The following is a 20,155-nucleotide window of genomic DNA, read 5'->3' as shown; positions in this document are numbered from 1 at the left end:
CCGCGCTCACACAGACCCACAGAAGACAGACCCCCCACTGTCCTCAGTCGCCCTGTGCCCACCCAGCCGCCTCCTCAGATCAGAGGAGGACACACAGCTGAGGCCGCCAAGAGCCGTGAATATCCCCACTTTTATCTTCGTGTCATTCGCAAGGTTTGTTATTATCGTTGTCATCATTATATTCCCCACAGAATCTGACTGTCTCTAGCACTCATGGTCGTCAGAGTGTTTTACACGTTTAATCTTCCCCTTCAACCTCCTGGGTCAAAGGCAGGAAAGTATCAAACTCTTTTTTTACAAGTGGGAACTCTGAGGTTCAGAGAAGCTACAGAGAGTGCTTAGTGTCACACAGCTCCTAGGTGGCAGCGCTGGAATTAGCCCCAGAGGCCACGCCACTGTCCACACATGCAGCTACTCTCAGCAGAGATGTGCGTTCTCCTGGGAGCGCTCGCGTACCCCGGGATGGAGTGGCGGCGGATGCGTGTTTAGAACTCTGCCAGGTGATTCTCACATCACCCCGTGGCTGGCTCCGGTGTGCAAGTGACAGGGGGCAGAGCTAGGGTCCCCTGCTTCTTGCCCACTGTTCTGTCATGCCACCTGTCCCTTACTAAAATGTCTGCTGCATCCCTTTGACCAAAGTCACCAAATAGCCAAGGCTTCACAGAAGGACGATGGGACATAGGAAAGAAAGCACTGCCTTCTCCCCCGACCCCCTCCTGTCGCCACCGCCCACCTCTAGCCGCTTCCAAAGTGGGAAGTGGGACCTGCAGTGGGACCACTGCAGTCAGCCTCAAAGGAAACTGCATGTGGAGATGATCTGCCCTGCACTTCCTGGGCCAAGAAAACTGGATGGAGAAAGTGTCCATGAGTATTTCGTCCTTTTAAAAACTGTGTGACCCGTCAGGTCCTATTACAGAAGACAGAGGGGACCGAGAGGAAAGAGGCCCAAGCCAAGACCACCCAATGTGTTTGCCTTGGGAGGATTTTTCTTTGCAGTGGGGTTTCCCCCACGGGGAGACATGGTTCCTTCCACCTGAGGGATGGGATGCAAGGTGACACATACGCGCACACAGACAGAGAGACAGAGAGACAGACACACACACACACACACACACACACACACACACTGAAACCTCTGCAGTCAGCCGGTTGCCCTTTTCCTCTGTGTCACCTCGTTACCTCCCACCTTTCTGCACGCTTGCTTCAGGCGTTTCGGCTGGTACGGCCGCCACTCCTCGGGCTCCAGCTGGAATTGGCTTTGCCAACTCGGCAGGAGGTCCAGAGAATTCAGGTGCCCCTAAGCAACACTGCACTTAGGATTTGTTTTCAATTCACCCCTTGGAATTGGAGGCCTTTCCTTTAACCCCGGGTGTGTGTTGTAGTGTAAGATTTCTAGGCCTGTCCCTATGGGTCTGGTGTGACTCACTGAAATCCTCATCTCTGCGTGGGAGGGAGCCTTGGGCGTGTTGTGCTTTCAGCCAGGGGAGAGGAGAGGACAGGACAGGAAGCTGGGCCCGCCCGGGGTGGGGCTGGGCTTTCACGCCTCCTGAAGCTGGCATCCCGCCCCAGGTGACTGGATTACCTGTGTGATCCTCAAGGCTTAGAGGGTCTATCCAAGTACTCACAATGTGGAATCCATACCCTCCGGGTTTTCTGAATGGTTTCAGAGTGTCTGTGAACTCTAGAGGTTGTATGGAAAATTATAGCGATGCTTTTCAGACTTTTTCTGAGACTTTCACCCAATTCTGAAACATCTGTCATCCAGAAAAACTTCAAAATCATAAATTCACAGATATTCTAGAGTGATGAATTCAACACCTATCACCAGACATCTAAAACGTCACATATATTTTTTTTTCTTTAATATTTATTTATTTGGCTTCGTGGGGTCTTAGTTGTGGCATGTGGGATCTTCGCTGCGGCATGGAGATCTTTACTTGCGGCATGTGGGACCTAGTGCCCTACCAGGGATCGAACCCAGGCCCCCGGGCATTGGAAGCACAGAGTCTTAGCCACTGGACCACCAGGGGAGTCTGGTCACATATATTTTAGAGTGAAAGAATTAAACACCCGTCACCACTTGAATATTGCTGTTAAAAGTATAATGATATGCAAAGCTATGTATGTTAAAGGTTTACTTTATTTAATTATATCTAGTCATCTTTAATAAAGTATTATTAAATAAAAAATGAATGCATTAAAAAAAAGGATTGGAGCATCTAACTGGACTTCGGTGGGCGGTGAGCACAGCAGGGCATGGACTTTTTATAAACCCTCATTTTCCAAAAGACTTGATGTGGACGTGCCCCTAAATCTCACTGTGACATTCATCACATACCCTCGTGGCTCTTTCTCAGTATTTATTCTGGGCAAGTAGTTGTTCTTTGTAGTTTCTGACCCTTGTTGGGAGATGTTGGAAGATGGTTCTGGATGACAAACCAGTGGGAAAGAAGGCTTGTCCAAGGTGAGAGGACCCAGGAGAGGAAATTCTGATGGGCTTCAGAGCTTCTCTTTCATTGAAGTCATCCTTCACTTATTGAATAATGATTTACTAATGACTGTTTGGTCCCAAGTATGGATGGGGTGCAGAGGAGCTACTGAAATGACCGAGAACTCATCCTGCCCTCCAGGAGAGTGTAAACAGGAAGGGAGGGAGCGAGGATGCTGGGGAGGACCAGTGCGGAGCGGGGAGGAAGCTGAGGACGTCTTGGTGGGGAAGCAGCTGGCCTAGGTGGTCGGGACAGCCTTCCAGGAGGAGGGGCTCCCTCCAGCTGAGGCGGGATTTACGAGACTTATTTGGGAAACTTTGAGGGATTCCATCTAAGGAGCAGGGGAGAAGGAAGCAGGGTTCAATGTTGTTACTGCTTAGAGGTCCAGAAGTACAAGGATGGAGTAGAAGCCTTAACACTCGGTGACAGCCCAAGCCGTCTGAGCCTTTCAGAGGAATGGCCACTGTGCTACATGAAGGGCAGGGGGCCCCACAGGGACTCCTTACTGAGTGAGGACTTGGAGGTGGTTTAGCTACAGGTTCGGGGTTTAAAGCGCAGAGCAGCCAGGAGGAGCAGTGCAGCTGGAGGAGGAGACGGTTTGTTTTCTGGGTTTTTTTTAGGATAGACAGACCTGCCCATGTGTGTTGGCAGAAGTCAGTCAGAAAGAGAAAAACAAATATCGTATATTAACGCATATATGTGGAGCCGAGAAAAATGGTACAGATGAACCGGTTTACAGGGCAGCAATAGAGACACAGATGTGGAGAACAACGTATGGACACCAAGGGGGGAAAGTGGCGGGGGGGTGGGATGAATTGGGAGACTGGGATTGACATATATACACTAATATGTATAAAATAGATGACTAATAAGAACCTGCTGTATAAAAAATAAATTAAATTAAATTTTTTAAAAAAAGTGAAACAGTAGCCGAGACAGACAACAGAGGCAGGAAAGAGGTGGATTAATGGAGCAGGTTCTTTTTTTTTTTTTTTTTTTTTTGCGGTACGCGGGCCTCTCACTGTTGTGGCCTCTCCCGTTGCAGAGCACAGGCTCCGGACGCGCAGGCTCAGCGGCCACGGCTCACGGGCCCAGCCGCTCCGCGGCATGTGGGATCTTCCCAGACCGGGGCACGAACCCGTGTCCCCTGCATCGGCAGGCAGACTCTCAACCACTGCACCACCAGAGAAGCCCAATGGAGCAGGTTCTTGAAGGAGACAGGAAGCTTTGAAGGAGAGGCCCCACCACACACACACACTACACACATACACGCACACACACAGAGTTTTAGAACAGCTTTAGAGGTACAGAAAAGTTGCAGAGATACTACAGAGAGTCCCCTTGTACTCCTCCCCGTCTCCCTTCTTGTTCACAGCTTATATTCCCAGGGCACATTTGTCAACAGCTCAGAAACCAGCATTGGAACGTTACTCTTAACTAAGCTAGACTTACTCGGATTTCACTTGGTTTTCCAGCCCAGTCCCCTTTCTGTTCCAGGATCCCACCCACAATACCACATGACGAGTGTCCTGTCTCCTCCGTCACCTCTGGCCTGTGACAGTTTCTGTCCTCGTTTTTCATGATCCTGACAGTTTTGAGACATTCTGGTCAAGTATTTTGTAGAATGTCCGCAGGTTAGGTTTTGTCTCGTGTTTTTCTCCTGGCCCATCTTCTAAGAAGAAACTGAGCGTGTGTGTGTGAGGAAATAAATCTCCAATAAAACGATGGGGAAAACTGTCCTTTTTCCCTGAGAGATCAAATGGGTGAGACCTTTCCTGGCCTGAAGGCGGAATGCGTCCCTTTGGCTTTTGTTGGAAGGCGGTAACCAGGCCGACTGGGCAGAGCCTGGGGCTGGGAGTGGAGGGGCTGTACCTTCTGCTTCTGTCCCCACCAGACCGGTTGGTGGTGGTGGGCAGGTCGCTGCCCTCTTTCAGGGACGCCCTGAGCAGGGAATTGTCTGAGCATCCTCGGCCTGCGCACTCTAGTCCTGCCATGATGGGTAAGAGGCGGGCTGCAGCCGTGGCCCCTGTGTGGCTGACATTCCTGCCACGTACTGTTCATTAACCCTGGAGGGAACGGTCAGCTTCTTGGTCCCGCAGACCCCTATTTCCTTATTCTATGGAGCTCCTCAGTAACTTGCTGACACCCTTTTTAATGGAAGTCTAGTTGATTTACGGTGTTGTGTTAGTTTCTGGTGTACAGCGAAGTGGTTCAGTTATACATATATAGATATTCTTTTTCATATTCTTTTCCATCATGGTTTATTACAGGATATTGAATATAGTTCCCTGTTCTATACAGTAGGACCTTGTCATTTATCTATTTTATATATAGTAGTTTGTATCTACTAGTTCCAAACTGCTAATTTATCCCTCCCCCGTCCCCTTTCCCCTTTGGTTTTCTATGTCTGTGTGTCTGTTTGTGTTTCGTAAATAAGTTCATTTGTGTCCTATTTTAGATTCCACATATAAGTGATATCATATGGTATTTGTCTTTCTCTTTCTTACTTCACTTAGTATGAGCATCTCTAGGTTCATCCATGTTGGTGCAAATGGCATTATTTTGTTCTTTTTTCTGGCTGAGTAATATTCCTCTGTGTACATGTACCACATCTTCTTTATCCATTCCTCTGTCGATGGACACGTGGGTTGCTTCCATGTCTTGGCTATTGTGAATAGTGCTGCTGTGAACATTGCAGTGGCACCCTTTTTAAAGGTTGAAGCTCTTTTTGGTGGTTCTGGTCATTCCTGTTTGGTTTCTCCTAGGACTCAAGTAGCTGGGGACGAGAGCCAGGTGGGGGGCTGGGGGACCCCTTTGTGCACACCAAAAAGTGTGCCCTCCTGGGAAGTGCTCTGAGCTCCCCGGATAGCACGGCCTGCACACCCGGGAAGGCCACTGTTAAGCGGTGTCTTGGCCCTGTGACCTCCAGCCAACTGAAGCGGTTTCTCCAATAGCGTTACAGAAAACGGGGCAGCTGCTGGCAGCGTCCCTTCAGGCCAGTTAACTCAGTAATTCAAACAAAACGGGCAGCAGTGCTCATTTCTCTGTGATTTTGGTGAACCGAGCCTCCCAGTCCCGCCCCTGTCCTCCCTTCCTCCTGGGTTTTCTTGAACCTTCCTCCTCACTCATGGTGAGTTTTTAGGCATAAGAAACTGAGATCTATTACTGCTTTTTCCACTTCTTTTTTTTTTTTTTGGCCGCACCACGTGGCATGTCGGTTCCCCAACCAGGGATCGAACCTGCGCCCCCTGCAGTGGTAGCGCAGAGTCTTAACCACTGGACCGCCAGGGAAGTCCCATGCTTTTTCCAGTTCTGCAGAGCCAGCCACTTTTCCTTCCTCCTGATGTTAGGTCTGGGATGGTGTCCAGATGTGGCAGGACCCTGGACTCCTCTCCTGTATCTGGCCTTGTCCTTGGCCGGGGTGACCTTCTGGGACACTGTCCTCCACACAGTGTTCTTCTTGCCACCTGTGCGTGTGGGCCAGGTCAAAGGTAAACGACTGGCTCAGGATCCTCGAGACTAAAACTGGAAGTTTCGTTTGGGTGCTGTTACCTGTGCATGGGATCACTCCCAAAGAGACCCAGCTCCTGACCTGACAAGCTTCTGGGCAGAGTGGAGCCGTCATCATCTTTTGTAGTTTCGTTCTTTCGGATGGGATTGTTTTTGTTCCTTTTGTGGTGACTCGTTTAAGAATTTTTCCAGCAAAGTAAGGGGTGGATGAGTAACTTTATCCACAGGGAGAATGACTGGAGGATAAGCCTTGGATACGTGCAGGCAGCCTAGAGCAGAAAGGACGTGCGTGAAAGGACACGGCTTTCTCAGGCCCAGGTGCTCTCAGCGACAGCCCCGCCAAGATAAGGGCGAGAGGGGAGACTGAGGCCAGGGCTTGTGGCTCAGTGCTAACCGCAGTCTAGGATTACCTGCAAGTGCATGTGAAGCTCCAGCCTCCAGGCTTTTCAGGCTAATGCTTTCACATTCCCAAAGAGGCCAATGGCCTCCGTCTTCCATTCTCCAGGAATCTGATTGGGCCTGCTTGTGTTGGGGGTGGAGAAGGGGGAACTGCTACCTCCTTTCTTATAACTCTCCAAGACCCCAGAGGAGCTAGACCAGGGTCTTGGGTCTTAGTCCCCAGTGCACCGAGAGTTCCCAGCTGGGCCCTTGTTCTAAGAGGTCCTGAGAGTCAGGAGAACCCAGACTGAACCAGAGCATCCAAGCTCACCACGCCTGTTCGCCAGATGGGAGAACTGAAGCGATAGAACTCTAAGGAATTCCAGACCCTCCACCCTGTGGACACCTCTACGGGAGTAGACGAGGGTTTGGGGGGTTTTTTGGCCCCGCCAGGCAGCATGCGGGATCTTAGTTCCCCGACCAGGATTGAACCTGGGCCCTCCCTGCAGTGGAAGCACAGAGTCCTAATCACTGGACCGCCAGGGAATTCCCTGTAGACAAGGTTTTAACTCTACTGCAGTGTGAAGTCTTGGGTCGCCCCTCCCACTGCTGCTGTCTCCACTCTCCACCCAGCACGTCCAAACCCGCTGCAAAGTCATGGGAAAAGGAGAGAAGCAGAGACAGAGAAGAGGTCTGTCTATGCTGCAGGCTGTCCTGGCCCTTGGGGCAAAGAACCCAGCTCCCTGAGGAGGAGGGTTCTGACACAGGGTGCCTCTGTTGAGGAGGGTGGGCCAGCGAAACCTGGGGCTGGGCACTGGCCCTGAGCCCACACACCCTCCTCCAGCCAGCCACCACCCACAGCCTGTGAGTCACCCCAGCAAGCCCTGGTACAGGCCAGCAGCAGTGGGGAGGGGAGCTCAGCTGGCCTGGCGGGGCCTGGCAGGGGGCCTCCTCCCTGGCATCAAGTTCAGCAGTGCCTGACGGGCCAGGATTGATGCCTCAGTCTTTCCTTACTGGGAGAGTCTGCCCTTTAGGGTCCAGTATCTCAACTTGCCCACCTATGAAATGGGTTTTTCACTAAATTGTAGGATCGGACAATCCTCTGGAGATTTCTTGTCTAATGTTTACAAGGATCACCTGTAAGTAAATGTCCACCTGAGCCTGGAGTCGGGTGGGTCAGCTTGTTAGGCTTCCCTGTGTGAAGAGAGAGGCGCCAGCTGTGGGTAGGTTTCACTGAGCAGCACGGTTTAGTCCGGAATCACAGCTGCCCTCACAGCCCAGGGACGTACCTACGCGTTGGGCGATGTTTTTTCTTTTCTTTTATTGTCTGGTATATATACAGAGGAGTGCAGAAAACACAAACAGTGTGAAGGATAATTATGAAGTGAATATCCGGGCCACTACCACCCAAGTCAAAGCTAGAATATCGCCAGTGCCCTAGACCCGCCTCCCCCCAGCCCCGCTGTTCCCTCCTCAGAAACCCCGCCCTCCCTACAGGCCACCACTCACTCGACTTTATGATCATCACTTCCTTCTTTTTCTGTTATGATATACATGCCCTCCTAAACAAGAGTTTTTAACTGTATGGAATTGTATTGTACGTGTCCGGTGCTTTTTGCTTCTTCTGATTAACATCGTGAGATGCACTCGTAGTATTGCACAAACTGTGGCGGGTTCATTTTCACGGCTGTATAATATTCTGTTGTCCACGAGGTATCCATCCCCGTACTGCTGGTAGATAATTGTTTATTCCCAACTGGCTGGTATTTTTAGCAAATGGCTCGACCCCCTGCTCCCACCCCCACCTGGCTGCTGCTACTTCCAGCTGCCCGGCGAGGGGCAGAGGCCAAGGGCAGCTCACCTGAGCTAGGGCACCGCGCTCCTCCTGACAGCCGGGCTCACGCCGATGTCCCGTGTGTCTTGCAGCTTGCCGGGATCGCGGTCCTTGCCATCGGACTATGGCTCCGATTCGACTCGCAGACCAAGAGCATCTTCGAGCAAGAGAATAATAATAACTCCAGCTTCTACACAGGTGAGTGGGGGACCTTGCTGTTCCCTCCAGCTGTGGAGAGTGCACGTTGATCCAAGGACTTGGGCTGGGGAGGACTTTTGCTCCAGCTGCATTGCCAGTCGGGTCCTTTTCCAGCTGGGCTTTTGTGTAGTTGTGCCCACGCATTTGCATTTAACTGATGTGGTGTCTTTTTCCAAGCTGACCGAGCCTGGCATTGGGACCATTCTCTGATGTGAAGTTAGCTCCGCCAAAGCCGCTGCCACCCTGGAGGGTTTCAGAACCTCTGTTCTTGTCTCTGAACTTCTCTCTGAATTTTATGTCTAAGAAGCCTGGTTCATTTCTTTAATTTAAAAAACTTTGTCCTGGGGACCCACAGAGCCAGGGGAAGGAGAGGGAGCATCTCCCCCACGGTTCAGATAGGGGCTCAGAGACCCAGAGGACCTGCCTCCTGGATAACATTCAGATTAATACGAGAGACTAGAAGAGACACCAGCCCCTCAGACCCCTGCGCTGGGACACAGGCCATGCATGTTAAGTCTTACCTGTTTTCTAAAGTGATTTTGTTTTAGGGCAAAGGCTTCCAGTTTGAAGATAAATAGATTTAGCAGGTTTCTTTCTGCACACGGCATCTTCTTCTAGCATCGTTCTGTCCCTTTCACCAGCATATTGCCGTGTAAGCATCTCTAACAGGAGTGGGAGGGCCGGGGCCTGTCTGAGGCAGTTCCCTGGTTTCTGAGTCAGCTCACAGATCCTCTCGGCTCTCCCCTCGCCTGGTTGGGGGATAGGAACCACTTCATTTGCAAGAAACAAAAGCGGCCCCCTATTTTTAGGAGGATGCTGTCATGTCATCAGGCTCAAAGTGTAAGTTTGGTCATTTCCTTTCCACCCACCAAAGAAGTTATTTTTAAAAAAAGACGGAGCAAACAGTCTGAAGAGCGTTATCACCCAGACCTTCAGGAAGAACGTGGTGGCCAGTGGTGCATGACCCCCTCCCGCCTCCCAGGGCCAGCCTCCAGCTGGTGTCCCCGCAGGCGCCTGGGTCTGGGGATGGTTTCCCTGCCTTCGTCTCTTTTTGGTGGTGCTGTTAGTTGGGGTTTTTTAGGGAGTGTCTCCCAATTGTCAGAAAGAAAGTAAGGGAAAGAAAAGCACAGCATACATTTTTTAAAAACTACCCACACACACCCTTCCCTGGTGGCGCAGTGGTTAAGAATCCACATGCCAATGCAGGGGACGCGGGTTCGAGCCCTGGTCTGGGAAGATCCCACATGCTACGGAGCAACTAAGCCCGTGAGCCACAACTACTGAGCCACATGCCACAACTAGCCCACGCGCCTAGACCCTGTGCTCCGCAACAAGAGAAGCCACCGCAATGAGAAGCCCGCGCACCGCAACGAAGAGTAGCCCCCGCCGCAACTAGAGAAAGTAGCCCCCGCCGCAACTAGAGAAAGTAGCCCTCGCCGCAACTAGAGAAAGCCTGTGCGCAGCAATGAAGACCCAATGCAGCCAAAAATAAATAAATAAAGTTAAAAAAAAAAGTACATTGAAAACTACACACACAGGGTTTTTAGGGAGCAGGTTTCCATGGGGCCCTGACTTGTTTTAGCTACAGCATTCTTTTGTGAGGTTTTTGGCAGCCTCGGCAGGCCTGGAATGCCACTCTGTGAGCTGGGGCAGTGGGACTGCAGGGTAGGGTCAGGGGCTGAGGACAGGCCTTGAGCTCTCCACGTCACGTCACAACAAGGAGCTGGGGACCCTCTGCAGGGAGAGCAGATCTGGGAGCAGGTGTGTGCAAGCAGGTGGCATTGTCCTAGAGCGAGTCCCCGGCCTCCCCATGCTCTGCAGGTGCCTGACTCCATACCTCTGGTCGCTTCCAACGACCAGTTTCTGTTTTGTTATCTAGGACTCTGGCTCATTCTGTGTATTTTTTTTTTTATTGGGGTATAGTTGATTTACAATGTTGTGTTAGTTTCAGGTGTACAGCAAAGTGAGTCCGTTATACATATATCCACTCTTTTTTATTTTTTTGGCCTCGTGGCTTATGGACTCTTAGTTCCCCGACCAGGGATTGAACCTGGGCCCTCAGCAGTGAAAGCATGGAGTACCAACCACTGGCTGGACCGCCAGGGAAGTCCCTCCCTAGGCCTTTTGACTTTGCCCCAATTGTGGTTGGGGGAGACAGGCCCCCGGCACCAGCAGCCCAGCAGGTGACAGGTAGGAAAGTCAGGCAGGTGGCAGGAGAGTGACAAGCATACAGCCAGAGGGGCCAGGCCTGCCTCCAGGAATCTCCCAGGACTCAGGTCCCCTGGTCATTGCGGCGTCCTTCTGATGGCCCGTGGTCCTACCTGAGGTGGCCAGGAGCTGGTCCAAAGGCACATCCCAAAGAGACACAGCAAAACCCCTACTGAGGGACAAGTGGCCACTGCCCCCTGAGCTCTCACAGACAGATACAAACCCTCTGCACTGGACCCCCTTCCTGGGAAAGGGCTCGGCTTTGAAGACTTCATTCTGCTGGCAGAAGCCCAGGGCTTGGAGGGTGATGCAAGTGACATCACATAGAACACAGTCAGCGACTGACCACTTGGGCCTGGCTGGGCCCCACGCTTCGCTGAGTGCTTTGGGCAACTGAATAATTGTCACAGCCGGGCAAAGGGCCAAGGAGGCTTCGTTCTCTGTGTCCCCTTCCCCCTCGGGCTGTGACATCAGCCTTTGCATTGACCCACAGCCCCTCTTCCAGCAGAGGGTGCCAGCTCCGTCCCAGCGGCTCTTCCTGACATCATGGGTGACCGTCCCTTGCACTTGGGTACAGACCATCTGCAGGGCAAGCCACAGGCCAGCCTGGCCGTGCAGCTGACCCTTCAGGAAACCTGAAGGACCCAAGGGTGTCTTTTCTCCAGCGGGGCCACAGCTTTCAAGGTACAGAACGAATGCATAATCAGGCAGAGAAGCGAGGGAAGAAACTTGGCAACGTTCAGAACAGTCTCTAGTGGATCCAGAACGGCTGACAGCCTTATATGGGCCTTCTCTCCAGTTCGGGCCCTGGAGATTCAGGCCGTCAACAGTATCCATAATCCCAGGCTGCAGACGAATTGGGGAACTTCTTCTTCTCGGTCCCAGCCTAGCAGCCCTTCTTCAGTCCTTGGTCCAGCCATCAGTGGGCTGGATGGGGACGGGGAGAGAGCCATCGGGGAGCAGACCTAGGGTTCCTCGGAACCCCTGCTTGACTTATTTGGAGACAGTAAACTGTTCTCAGCAAGTGGAGGCCAGAGGCTCGGCCGGAGTTTGTTCTGCACACGAACGTGTGGGGAGCACTGTTTGCAAGATGGGATGGGGGTGGTGACGGGAGGCTGACGTGTCCCCTGCCTTCCCCAGGCCGAGAGTCCCAATCAACAGGTGGAAAAAGGCTTTTGTGTAAAGGACACAGCAGATGCTACTGCTTCACTAGAAGCTTTTATTTTTTTATTTTTTTTTTTGGAGTAGGCCTGTAATGTCAGCCTGGAGAAAGCAGAACAAACAGCCCTTAAGCAAGTGAATACAGTAAAATCCCAGAGAAGGCTCCGTGACACGTAACTTTTTCCATGAGTCAGACTGAAAGCTAACATCCACTTGTTTTATAAAGGGGAATGCTTTGTCATTTATCACCGCCAGCCCCTGCTCACAGGCTTGGGGTGCAGACCGGGCGGAGCCTGTCCAAGGGGAAGCCCGGGACGGCCCTTTGAAGCGGCAGCCCTCAGCCTGCAGGGGATGGAAGGCTTCTGGGGTTGCACCTCATAGCTGAGCCGCCCTATGGCTTGACGGCTGCCGTCCAAAATCCCCATGAACAGCCACCAGGGAATTGCTCATCGTCATCCCCCACTGGATGGAGAGGGTGACGCCAAGACACCCCAGATCTAGCAGCTGTCCGAGCAAGATTGAAAACCAAGACGCTTGGACCTAAAATCTTCATCTGCTGAGCCCAACCAAGATTGAATATTTACTATTAACCGACAGGCCCATGAGGAGAAGGTTCTCTCTGCGTGGGAAATGCGTTTTCCTTTAACGGCTCTGTTGCCGCCACCCTGACTCCTCTGCCTTCTGCCAGGGCCGCCCGGCCAGGCTGGGATACGGACGGAGAGAGAGCGCGTCTGTGTGGTCATCCCCACTCAGCCCTGCGACGGAGCTCAAAGGAGGGACCTCATCCTTTGTTGTCTTGCCCCAGTGGGGAGAGATGAGGAGACGGGGAGAAACGGGGGCCGTGTTACCGCTCACTGGGGTCCCCGAGTCAGAGCCCAGACCCGAAAGCGCTGCCCCTTCTCCTGCAGTGGCCCTGTGTGGGCGGGGCGGACCTGCCTCCCCAAGTCCAGCCTGTGGCCCCATGGAGTGGACGACCTAGGAGGATGGGACTTGACTCCAAGACAAGCTGCATTTGTCCCCTTGCCCAGTCTGGGCCGGGCGTGCACGGGAACAATACCCATATTCATCGGGGTTTGCCAGCAAGGCCACGTGACTTGACATCACGACAGATGTGGGGAGGGGACGGGCAGAGGACAAACGCTCCCTTGTGTGCGCCCCTCGCTGTGCTGCCCGGGCGTCTCAGCCACGGGCCGCTGCGAGGTTTGCTGCCTACACAGCTCCGGCCTGGGAGGAGGGTACGGATGTGGGACGGTGAAATCACTGTGACACCTGCCGGGGTTCTCGTCGCAGCGTCCTGTTGTGCATTGTGGCGAAGCACGCCTGCTTTAGGGAGGTCTCCCTGCTCCCAGCGAGGGGACAGCAGGGAGGGAGCAGCACGTCTGTGAAATTCGGCATCACAACCGTGATTATTCCCAACTGTCGTCCATCCTTCGTACTGTGAAGATTGACAGTAGCTGACTGTACGTCAACTATACCTTAATAAAAGATTAAAATTTTTTAAATTCAAGTTAGAAGGATTAGCAGCAGCTACCACATGTTGTGGACGTTTGGAGCGTATGGCCTAATCCTCACAGCAATCCTCGCGGTGGGCATTTTTCCTGTCCCCAGTTTGCAGATGGAAGACAGTTACACAGAGAGACAAGTGGCCTTCCCAGGGTCACAGAGCCGGCTTTCAAACCCAGGCATTTGGGGCTCTCGACGTGTGACAGGAGGCTCCTCCCAGCAGTGGACAGATGCCAGGGAGGCCTAGGACTTCTTTGCCAGTTTTCCCGGGGCCTCTGGGGGCTGGCGGAGGGAACCGGGGAAGGGGGTGGTCACTGCAGGTCAGCTGTGCTTCTCAGGAATATAACTGAACGATGGGCCCCTCTGGGCATTCCCTGGGGGAGTGTGGAATGACTAGGGCCGGGGCTGTGTCCCACTGTGTCCCCCTGTCCCAGGCCAGAGTTGTGGAACTCACAGCCCTTCACCACCCTTTCTGCACTGGACACCCCAACTGAGTGTTTAGAAACCTTGTCACTCACCTTCCCTCTAGCAAGGAGGATCCTTTCCACTCAACCTGGTGTAACTGAATTGCAGCTGTAAGATCTCACTGGTGTGCTGTAAGGGATCTTTTGAAATTTTCTAGCAACCAACTCCTCATTTTACTGTTAAGGAAATAAGGAAATTGTAATCTTACCCAAGGTCACACAGCAGTTAGTAGCAGAGTTGGGACCAGAACAAGGGTCTTCTGACACCCAGGCTGTTCTTTGCACTAGAGCAGGGTTCTCGTGCCCTCGGACGTTGCTAAGTGTGCAGGCCTGGCTGCCACCAGGCAGCAGGGCGGGAAGGCATCCCCTCTGGGGATATGGCAGAGCTGGCCCGCCCAGAGCGTGGGTGTCTGCGTGTGCACAGCCCCTTCCTGCTGAAGCCTTGCTCTCCTCGCCTCTTGTGTCAGGTAGAGGCCAGCAGGAGGTTTGTCAGAGCCTCAGGACGTTAGCCCAAGTTTGGAGAGTCTGATTTAACTAGCGGGAGTGGGTCCATCCAGCTGGAGACGGGTGCAGACTGGACCGGTCCGTCCTGAGTAGAATCTGGGGCTCCCGTGGATGTTCTGTGTCCTAGGGCGGGGGCAGTGGGCATCTTCCAGGAGGGCTGAGGGTAAGGTGGGAATGGGGGCTTGATGGGTGGGTCCCAGAGGAGAGACAGGTGGGAGGAGGCTGTTTGGGCCTCTTGTGCCCTTGACGGGGGCAGTAAGGATGCGGAGAGGGAACGAGATCAGGAAGCACCTACACGTCCCCGCTAACAGCTCCTTGTCCTGTCCTCTGCCCTGTGCCCTCAGGAGTTTACATTCTGATTGGAGCCGGCGCCCTCATGATGCTGGTGGGTTTCCTGGGCTGCTGTGGGGCTGTGCAGGAGTCCCAGTGCATGCTGGGATTGGTGAGTGTCCCCTCTGTGCCCACAGCCCCTGGTGTCCCAGGGTGCCCACCCGAGATCCCACAGACCAGGGGGCGGGACGGGGCAGAGCGGGTGCCCATCTCATTGCCCCCATCCCCGGCCCCGGGATGACACGCTGCCCCTCTTCCTTTCTGGAGCCTCTGTCTCATCACTTCCCTTAGGCAACTAAATGCCAGGACTTTGTTTTTCCCTTTGTCGAGGACCACGTTTGCTTTTTTTCCCTGAATCCACAGGTACCTTCGCCTCCCCTTCTTGTTTCAAAATTTGTTACAATTTTCCTCAAACTCTGGGTTGTATTCACCTCCTTCTTTCCTCAAATCTCTGGTTTTTGTGAGCAGGTGAGGGTGTTTCATCGCTGACTCTTCGCTGACACCTTAGAAATATCAGTTCTGGGGTCTGTGCCACTCTCTCCTCCTGCGGCTTTCCCCTCCTGGCCTTGGCAGGGCGCTGGTAGTTCTGTGGACCCCCTCCCGTCCCTTCCAGGCATCCCTTCCCGCCCCCAGAGCCCGGGTCCCCAGATGCTCGTTCCAGCCGGCCGGCTGGGACTGTGCCTCACTCCAGCCCTTTCCCTTCCAGTTCTTTGGCTTCCTCTTGGTGATATTTGCCATTGAAATTGCTGCGGCCATCTGGGGATACTCCCACAAGGATGAGGTAGGTTTTTCCCGTAAGGTCTCTTGGGAGTTAGGGGATGGGGTGATGGCGGTGGAAGGGTGTCCCAGCTGGTCCCTTGCTTCGGCCTTTGGCCTTCAGCCATCAGACGTGCCTCTGAGGGGAGCTCCCCAGGGAAGGGAATGCGAGTGTTCACACTACCCTGGGCGGGTGAGTGCCGGCCACTGCTTCCCGTGCCCTGGACGTCGCTGGCACGGAGTGGGTGTTCGGGTAGTATTGTTGGGTCAGTGTGTCTGCCCCTCACACCTCAGCAGCCCTCCCCTCAACTTCTCTGGAACACGACTTAGGGAAATGTGGCTTCGTCTGGCCCGGACCCACCACACCCACCCCCGGTCCCTCCCCTCATCTCTAAGTCCGTGCCACCACCAGCCAAGGGCTGCACCCCACTCGCCGGGGGCCAGAGATGCGTGGGTGGTGGTCCCCACCCCAAGGAGCTGTGGCCCCTAGTGTGGGAGAAAGACATGCATTTGACTAGTGTCTCAGAAGCCATTTATAATCAGAAGCCCCGTGGGATTTGAAAGCCGGCGTGGGGAAGGGGACTCTCTTCTGGCTTCACGGAGAGAGAGGGGTGTTAACCTAAACCCGGAAGGAGAGAGAGGATTTCAGGAGGAAAGCTGGTGGAGGCTGGACCTTCCCGGCAAAGAAAGGGTCTGAGCACAGCTGAGGGTGGGCTCAGTGGGGGACCAGGGTGGGCTGCATCAGAACAGTGTTTCAGGAAGGGCTGTCTTGTCATGTTTTAGCAGGAGGGGCCAAAGAAGAGAGACCCTGGATACTGGCTTTTTTTTTTTTTTTTTTGTGGTACGTGGGCCTCTCACTGTTGTGGCCTCTCCCGTTGCGGAGCACAGGCTCCAGACGCGCAGACTCAGTGGCCATGGCTCACGGGCCCAGCCGCTCCGCAGCATGTGGGATCTTCCCAGACCAGGGCACGAACCCGTGTCCCCTGCATCGGCAGGCAGACTCCCAACCACTGAGCCACCAGGGAAGCCCTACAGGCATTCTTAAACCCGGATGCACCCGGTGCAGAAGCATAACGCTACTTCCTTCGTATTATAAAACGGTAGCTACAGGCTTAATGCAATATCACCTTTAAATCCTCGCCATAACCTCTGAGGTGGGGACTATTATGATCTCCATTCTACGTACGCAGAAACTCATGTACAGAGAGGTTTGGTAATTTGCCAAAAGTCACCCAGTCTCTGAGTGAAGGAAAAAAGATGGAAGCCTGAAAAACTAGCCGAATCAGGAGTAGGCTTTTTGTTTTTAGTTCCTTAGATTGAGGCAATTTAATTTTGTTTCTAGGTAGAAGGGAAGGAGCCAAGTGGGGCTGAAGGGACCAACCAAAGGTGCAAAAAGAAGGGGAAATGGCTGGAGCGGTTCCTAGAGGATGTGGGAGGAGATGAGGGGGGACCCCGGAGGCCCCGAGGCGGGGAGGTCCTAGTCCAGTGGCTTGTCCGCTCCGGGAACTTGTGGCTGCACGTGAACAAGACGGAACAGGTGACGTTCGTTCGTTCATAAAGAAGCCATCTCTGCTCCTCTCTTGTCTGTGCATCCCAGGTGATCAAGGAAGTCCAGGAATTTTACAGGGACACCTACAACAAGCTGAAAAACAAGGACGAGCCCCAGCGGGAGACGCTGAAAGCCATCCACTACGCGGTACACCGGCTTCGCTAAGACGCTGCCCTTCTCCTTGCCTTTCTTCAGAACATGTGTGCATCTCTATTTCAGTCCTCTTTATTTATCTCTCCCACCCCCATCCCTGTCCTTCCCTCTGCAGTTGGACTGCTGTGGTTTGGCTGGGGGAGTAGAACAATTTATCTCAGACATCTGCCCCAAAAAGGACATACTCGACAACCTCACGACGAAGGTAAGCTTACGGGCAAGACCCTTGTGCCCGGCCCAGATGCTCTGGGCAAATCCTGCCAAAGTGGACTTGCATTCAGCTCCCTGGATCTGGGAGGACAGCATCCCAGTGCTTCCTAAACACCTCTTCCCCCTGGGAAGGACCCAAGGTGGCCATCTCCTTTCTCCCCTGCCCTGGGCCTCTGTTTCCTCAAGGGCAGCAAAACAAAGGCCAGGGAAATAACAAAGTGTTCTAGCTCCCTGCAACGATGGGGCCCTCCAGCCGTCGTGCATGGGCGATGCTCCCAGGCCTGGACTCCTGCTTTATAGACTTGTGAGCAGCCCATGGTTGTGAGCTAGAGCCAATGTCCAAACTTCAGAATAATAGGAGGTAACCCTATGGCCACATAAGACATGGACCCCAAAGCAAGGGCTCATCCCTCTTCCCTCCCTGATTTCTTGCCCAAATTTTGGGGACCCACCTCCCATCTCTCTCCTGGTTCTCCTTTCCATCCACCAGCCAGTCCCCAGCCCTTGCTCTGGGACCACCAGCGCTCCGGGTATGAGATGGGTGCCGTGGGGGGTAGGGGGGAGCCTGGAGCAGGACCGTGTATGACCTGCGTCTTGGTTTGCCCCCCCAAGTCCTGCCCTGAGGCCATCGAAGAGGTCTTCCAAAACAAATTCCACATCATCGGCGCCGTGGGCATCGGGATTGCCGTGGTGATGGTGAGTGCCGGGGGGCATGGGGAGGGAACCTTAGTAATTAAGATTGATTAAGCCCTTGCTCTGGCCAGGCACTGCTTTAGCTAATCAACTAATTTATCAACTGGTGTACGCCTCGCCGTATCCACGAAGTGGGAACTATTCATATCCCCATTTCACAGACTTGGGAACTATTCATATCCCCATTTCACAGACTCGGGCGCGGAGAGACAGAGAGGTTGAGTCCATTGATCAGAGTCTCTGAGGTCAGGAGTGAAGCGTCTGGGATTTGAACTCACTATGTCTCCAGAACCCATTCCCGTAACCATCAAGGTGCAGGGATAAATATGAGGTGATTCCGCCGTGTCTGGTCCACAGACCACACTTGGGACAGCAAGGACCTAGACCACCCAGACCTGTTAGTGATCCCGGGATCATCTTAAGAACATGTTCTCACCGTGCACCTGCTTTTCTCTGCCCCACGAAAGTAGTTCAGTAAAAGCAACATGGATGTGAACTGTCTCCCCTCCCACTGTGGTCCGAAGGACACCCCAAGGTGGAAAACCAGGAGGAGACTGAAAGCTTCCAACAGTCTACTCTCATGTCAGGAGCCCCCAGAAGCCACCAGGGGCCAGCCAGCTTCCCTGGGGTCACCCGTCTTCCCCCACAAGGGAGTGATGGGACTCTGTAGGGGACACAGCCTTCCTCTGCCCCTTGCAAAGACCGCCCCCAGAGAGAGAATCGCTTCCTGTCTTAGGGGTAATTGACACCCCTCCTCTGCATCTAGGAAAGCCTTGAAGTAGCTTTCAGTAAAAGGCATGACAATACCTTTAAAACTAGAATAGAAAACACAGACGTACGCAAAGAGGGAAGTGAAAGTATTGGCCTGTAGACACTACAGGAATAGCTGGCGTTGGAGCATTCAATTTAAGAACGCTCACCTTGAGAGTTCCCAGGGAGCTGGCTTGTGCGGCCTGCAGCGGCCGACGGCTGCAGACTCAGAATCCCCCGGTCAGCAGTCCCTCCACTGTCTTACTTACATTTCTCCTGCTTCACACCCTTTACCTCATTTGGCCTCGTGGGCGCCTTCCCCTTGTCATTTGTAGCGGCCGGCGTGTCTCCTGTCTTCCCCTCTCCCTCCGCCTTCCCGCAGCACAGCCACATACTTGCTCACACCCCTTCCTGTCTTCCAGATATTCGGCATGATCTTCAGCATGATCCTGTGCTGCGCCATCCGCAGGAACCGAGAGATGGTCTAGAGGCAGCGCTGCAGCCGCAAGCAGGAAAGGTCACCCCTGAAGACTGTTGGTTATTTTCTCGGGGTTCCGTGTTGTTTTGTGTGTGTGGTTTTTTCTTTTGTTTTTCTTTGCCACTAACTTTAGTATTCGTTCTGCATTTCTAAACAAAAAAGTTATTCTACGTTTGTGTTTTTAATGCTTTATTCAATATTGATATTTGTAGTTAAGGGATTTGGGTTTGCTCTGGTTTATATTTTTTTGGTCATTTGTTTTTGCTTATTATGTTAAGCAGAAATCCTGCATTGAAAGGTACTATATTTGCTAGGCTCTAGGCAAAAGATATTGTATATAAAGAGATTTTTGTGTGTGTCTTTAAATAGATAAAAAATGTCTATCAAGTTTAATCAGGTTGTAACTTATGTTAAAGACAATTTGATACATAATAAAAGATGATGACAACATCCCAAACTGGTTCTGGGGTTTTGCTTCCCTACATTTTTTTTTAGAGCTGCTTATTTTTTCAAATGTTTTTCACCTGCTCTTTGCTCTGTGCGTACATGAGAAGTAGGTGGGAAGGTTGGTCTCCCTACTTCACTAGTGAGGGCATGGAGGGATGAAGGGATTTTGATCCAAGATCTCACCGTTGTTCACACATCAACACTGGAGCCTAGCCCGGGACTCTTTCTTGCAGCAATGTGATGTGTCTTGAGGATACAGTAGTAAACATGAGGTCCCCGGTGGCCCAGACTTTGTTTTATTCCCTGCCACACCCTCAGCACCTAGCACCTATTGCCTAGTGCATGAGTAAATGAGGGTATACTCATCGGGGTTTAAACAGAAGCAGAATATTAAATAACTTTTCTTACAGGGATTTGACCTTACACAATCGCTGGAGCTGGTTAAGCAGTCTCTATAAGACTATGATCTTTGCTTCCGACGTTGGAACTTGACGCCCACAGGCAGAGAGTCAGGGAGGACAGTTTGATGTAACGTGGGCG

The 20,155-nt window shown here is 52.8% G+C and overlaps 1 protein-coding gene across 2 annotated transcripts in view; it reads left to right on the top strand.

Moving 5' to 3' along the window:
* Positions 1-19,618, top strand: part of CD9 (CD9 molecule) — a 35,575-nt gene extending 15,957 nt beyond the window's left edge. The window contains exons 2-9 of one of the 2 annotated variants that reach the window (XM_060306729.2): positions 8,304-8,409; positions 14,594-14,691; positions 14,871-14,942; positions 15,286-15,360; positions 16,933-17,031; positions 17,153-17,242; positions 17,860-17,943; positions 19,113-19,618. In XM_060306729.2, coding sequence (XP_060162712.1) covers positions 8,304-8,409; positions 14,594-14,691; positions 14,871-14,942; positions 15,286-15,360; positions 16,933-17,031; positions 17,153-17,242; positions 17,860-17,943; positions 19,113-19,178 — 690 coding nt within the window. In that variant the 3' untranslated portion in view covers positions 19,179-19,618. The remainder of the gene's footprint in view (positions 1-8,303; positions 8,410-14,593; positions 14,692-14,870; positions 14,943-15,285; positions 15,361-16,932; positions 17,032-17,152; positions 17,243-17,859; positions 17,944-19,112) is intronic. The other variant, XM_030834660.3, reaches the window with a different exon arrangement.
* The last annotated feature ends 537 nt before the right edge of the window (positions 19,619-20,155 follow it).

The sequence above is a fragment of the Globicephala melas genome, chromosome 10 (genome assembly GCF_963455315.2).
Source record: "Globicephala melas chromosome 10, mGloMel1.2, whole genome shotgun sequence".
Classification (NCBI taxonomy): Eukaryota; Metazoa; Chordata; class Mammalia; order Artiodactyla; family Delphinidae; genus Globicephala; species Globicephala melas.
The sequence above is the reverse complement of the archived record's forward strand: the minus strand, read 5'-3'. Positions and strand labels throughout refer to the sequence as shown.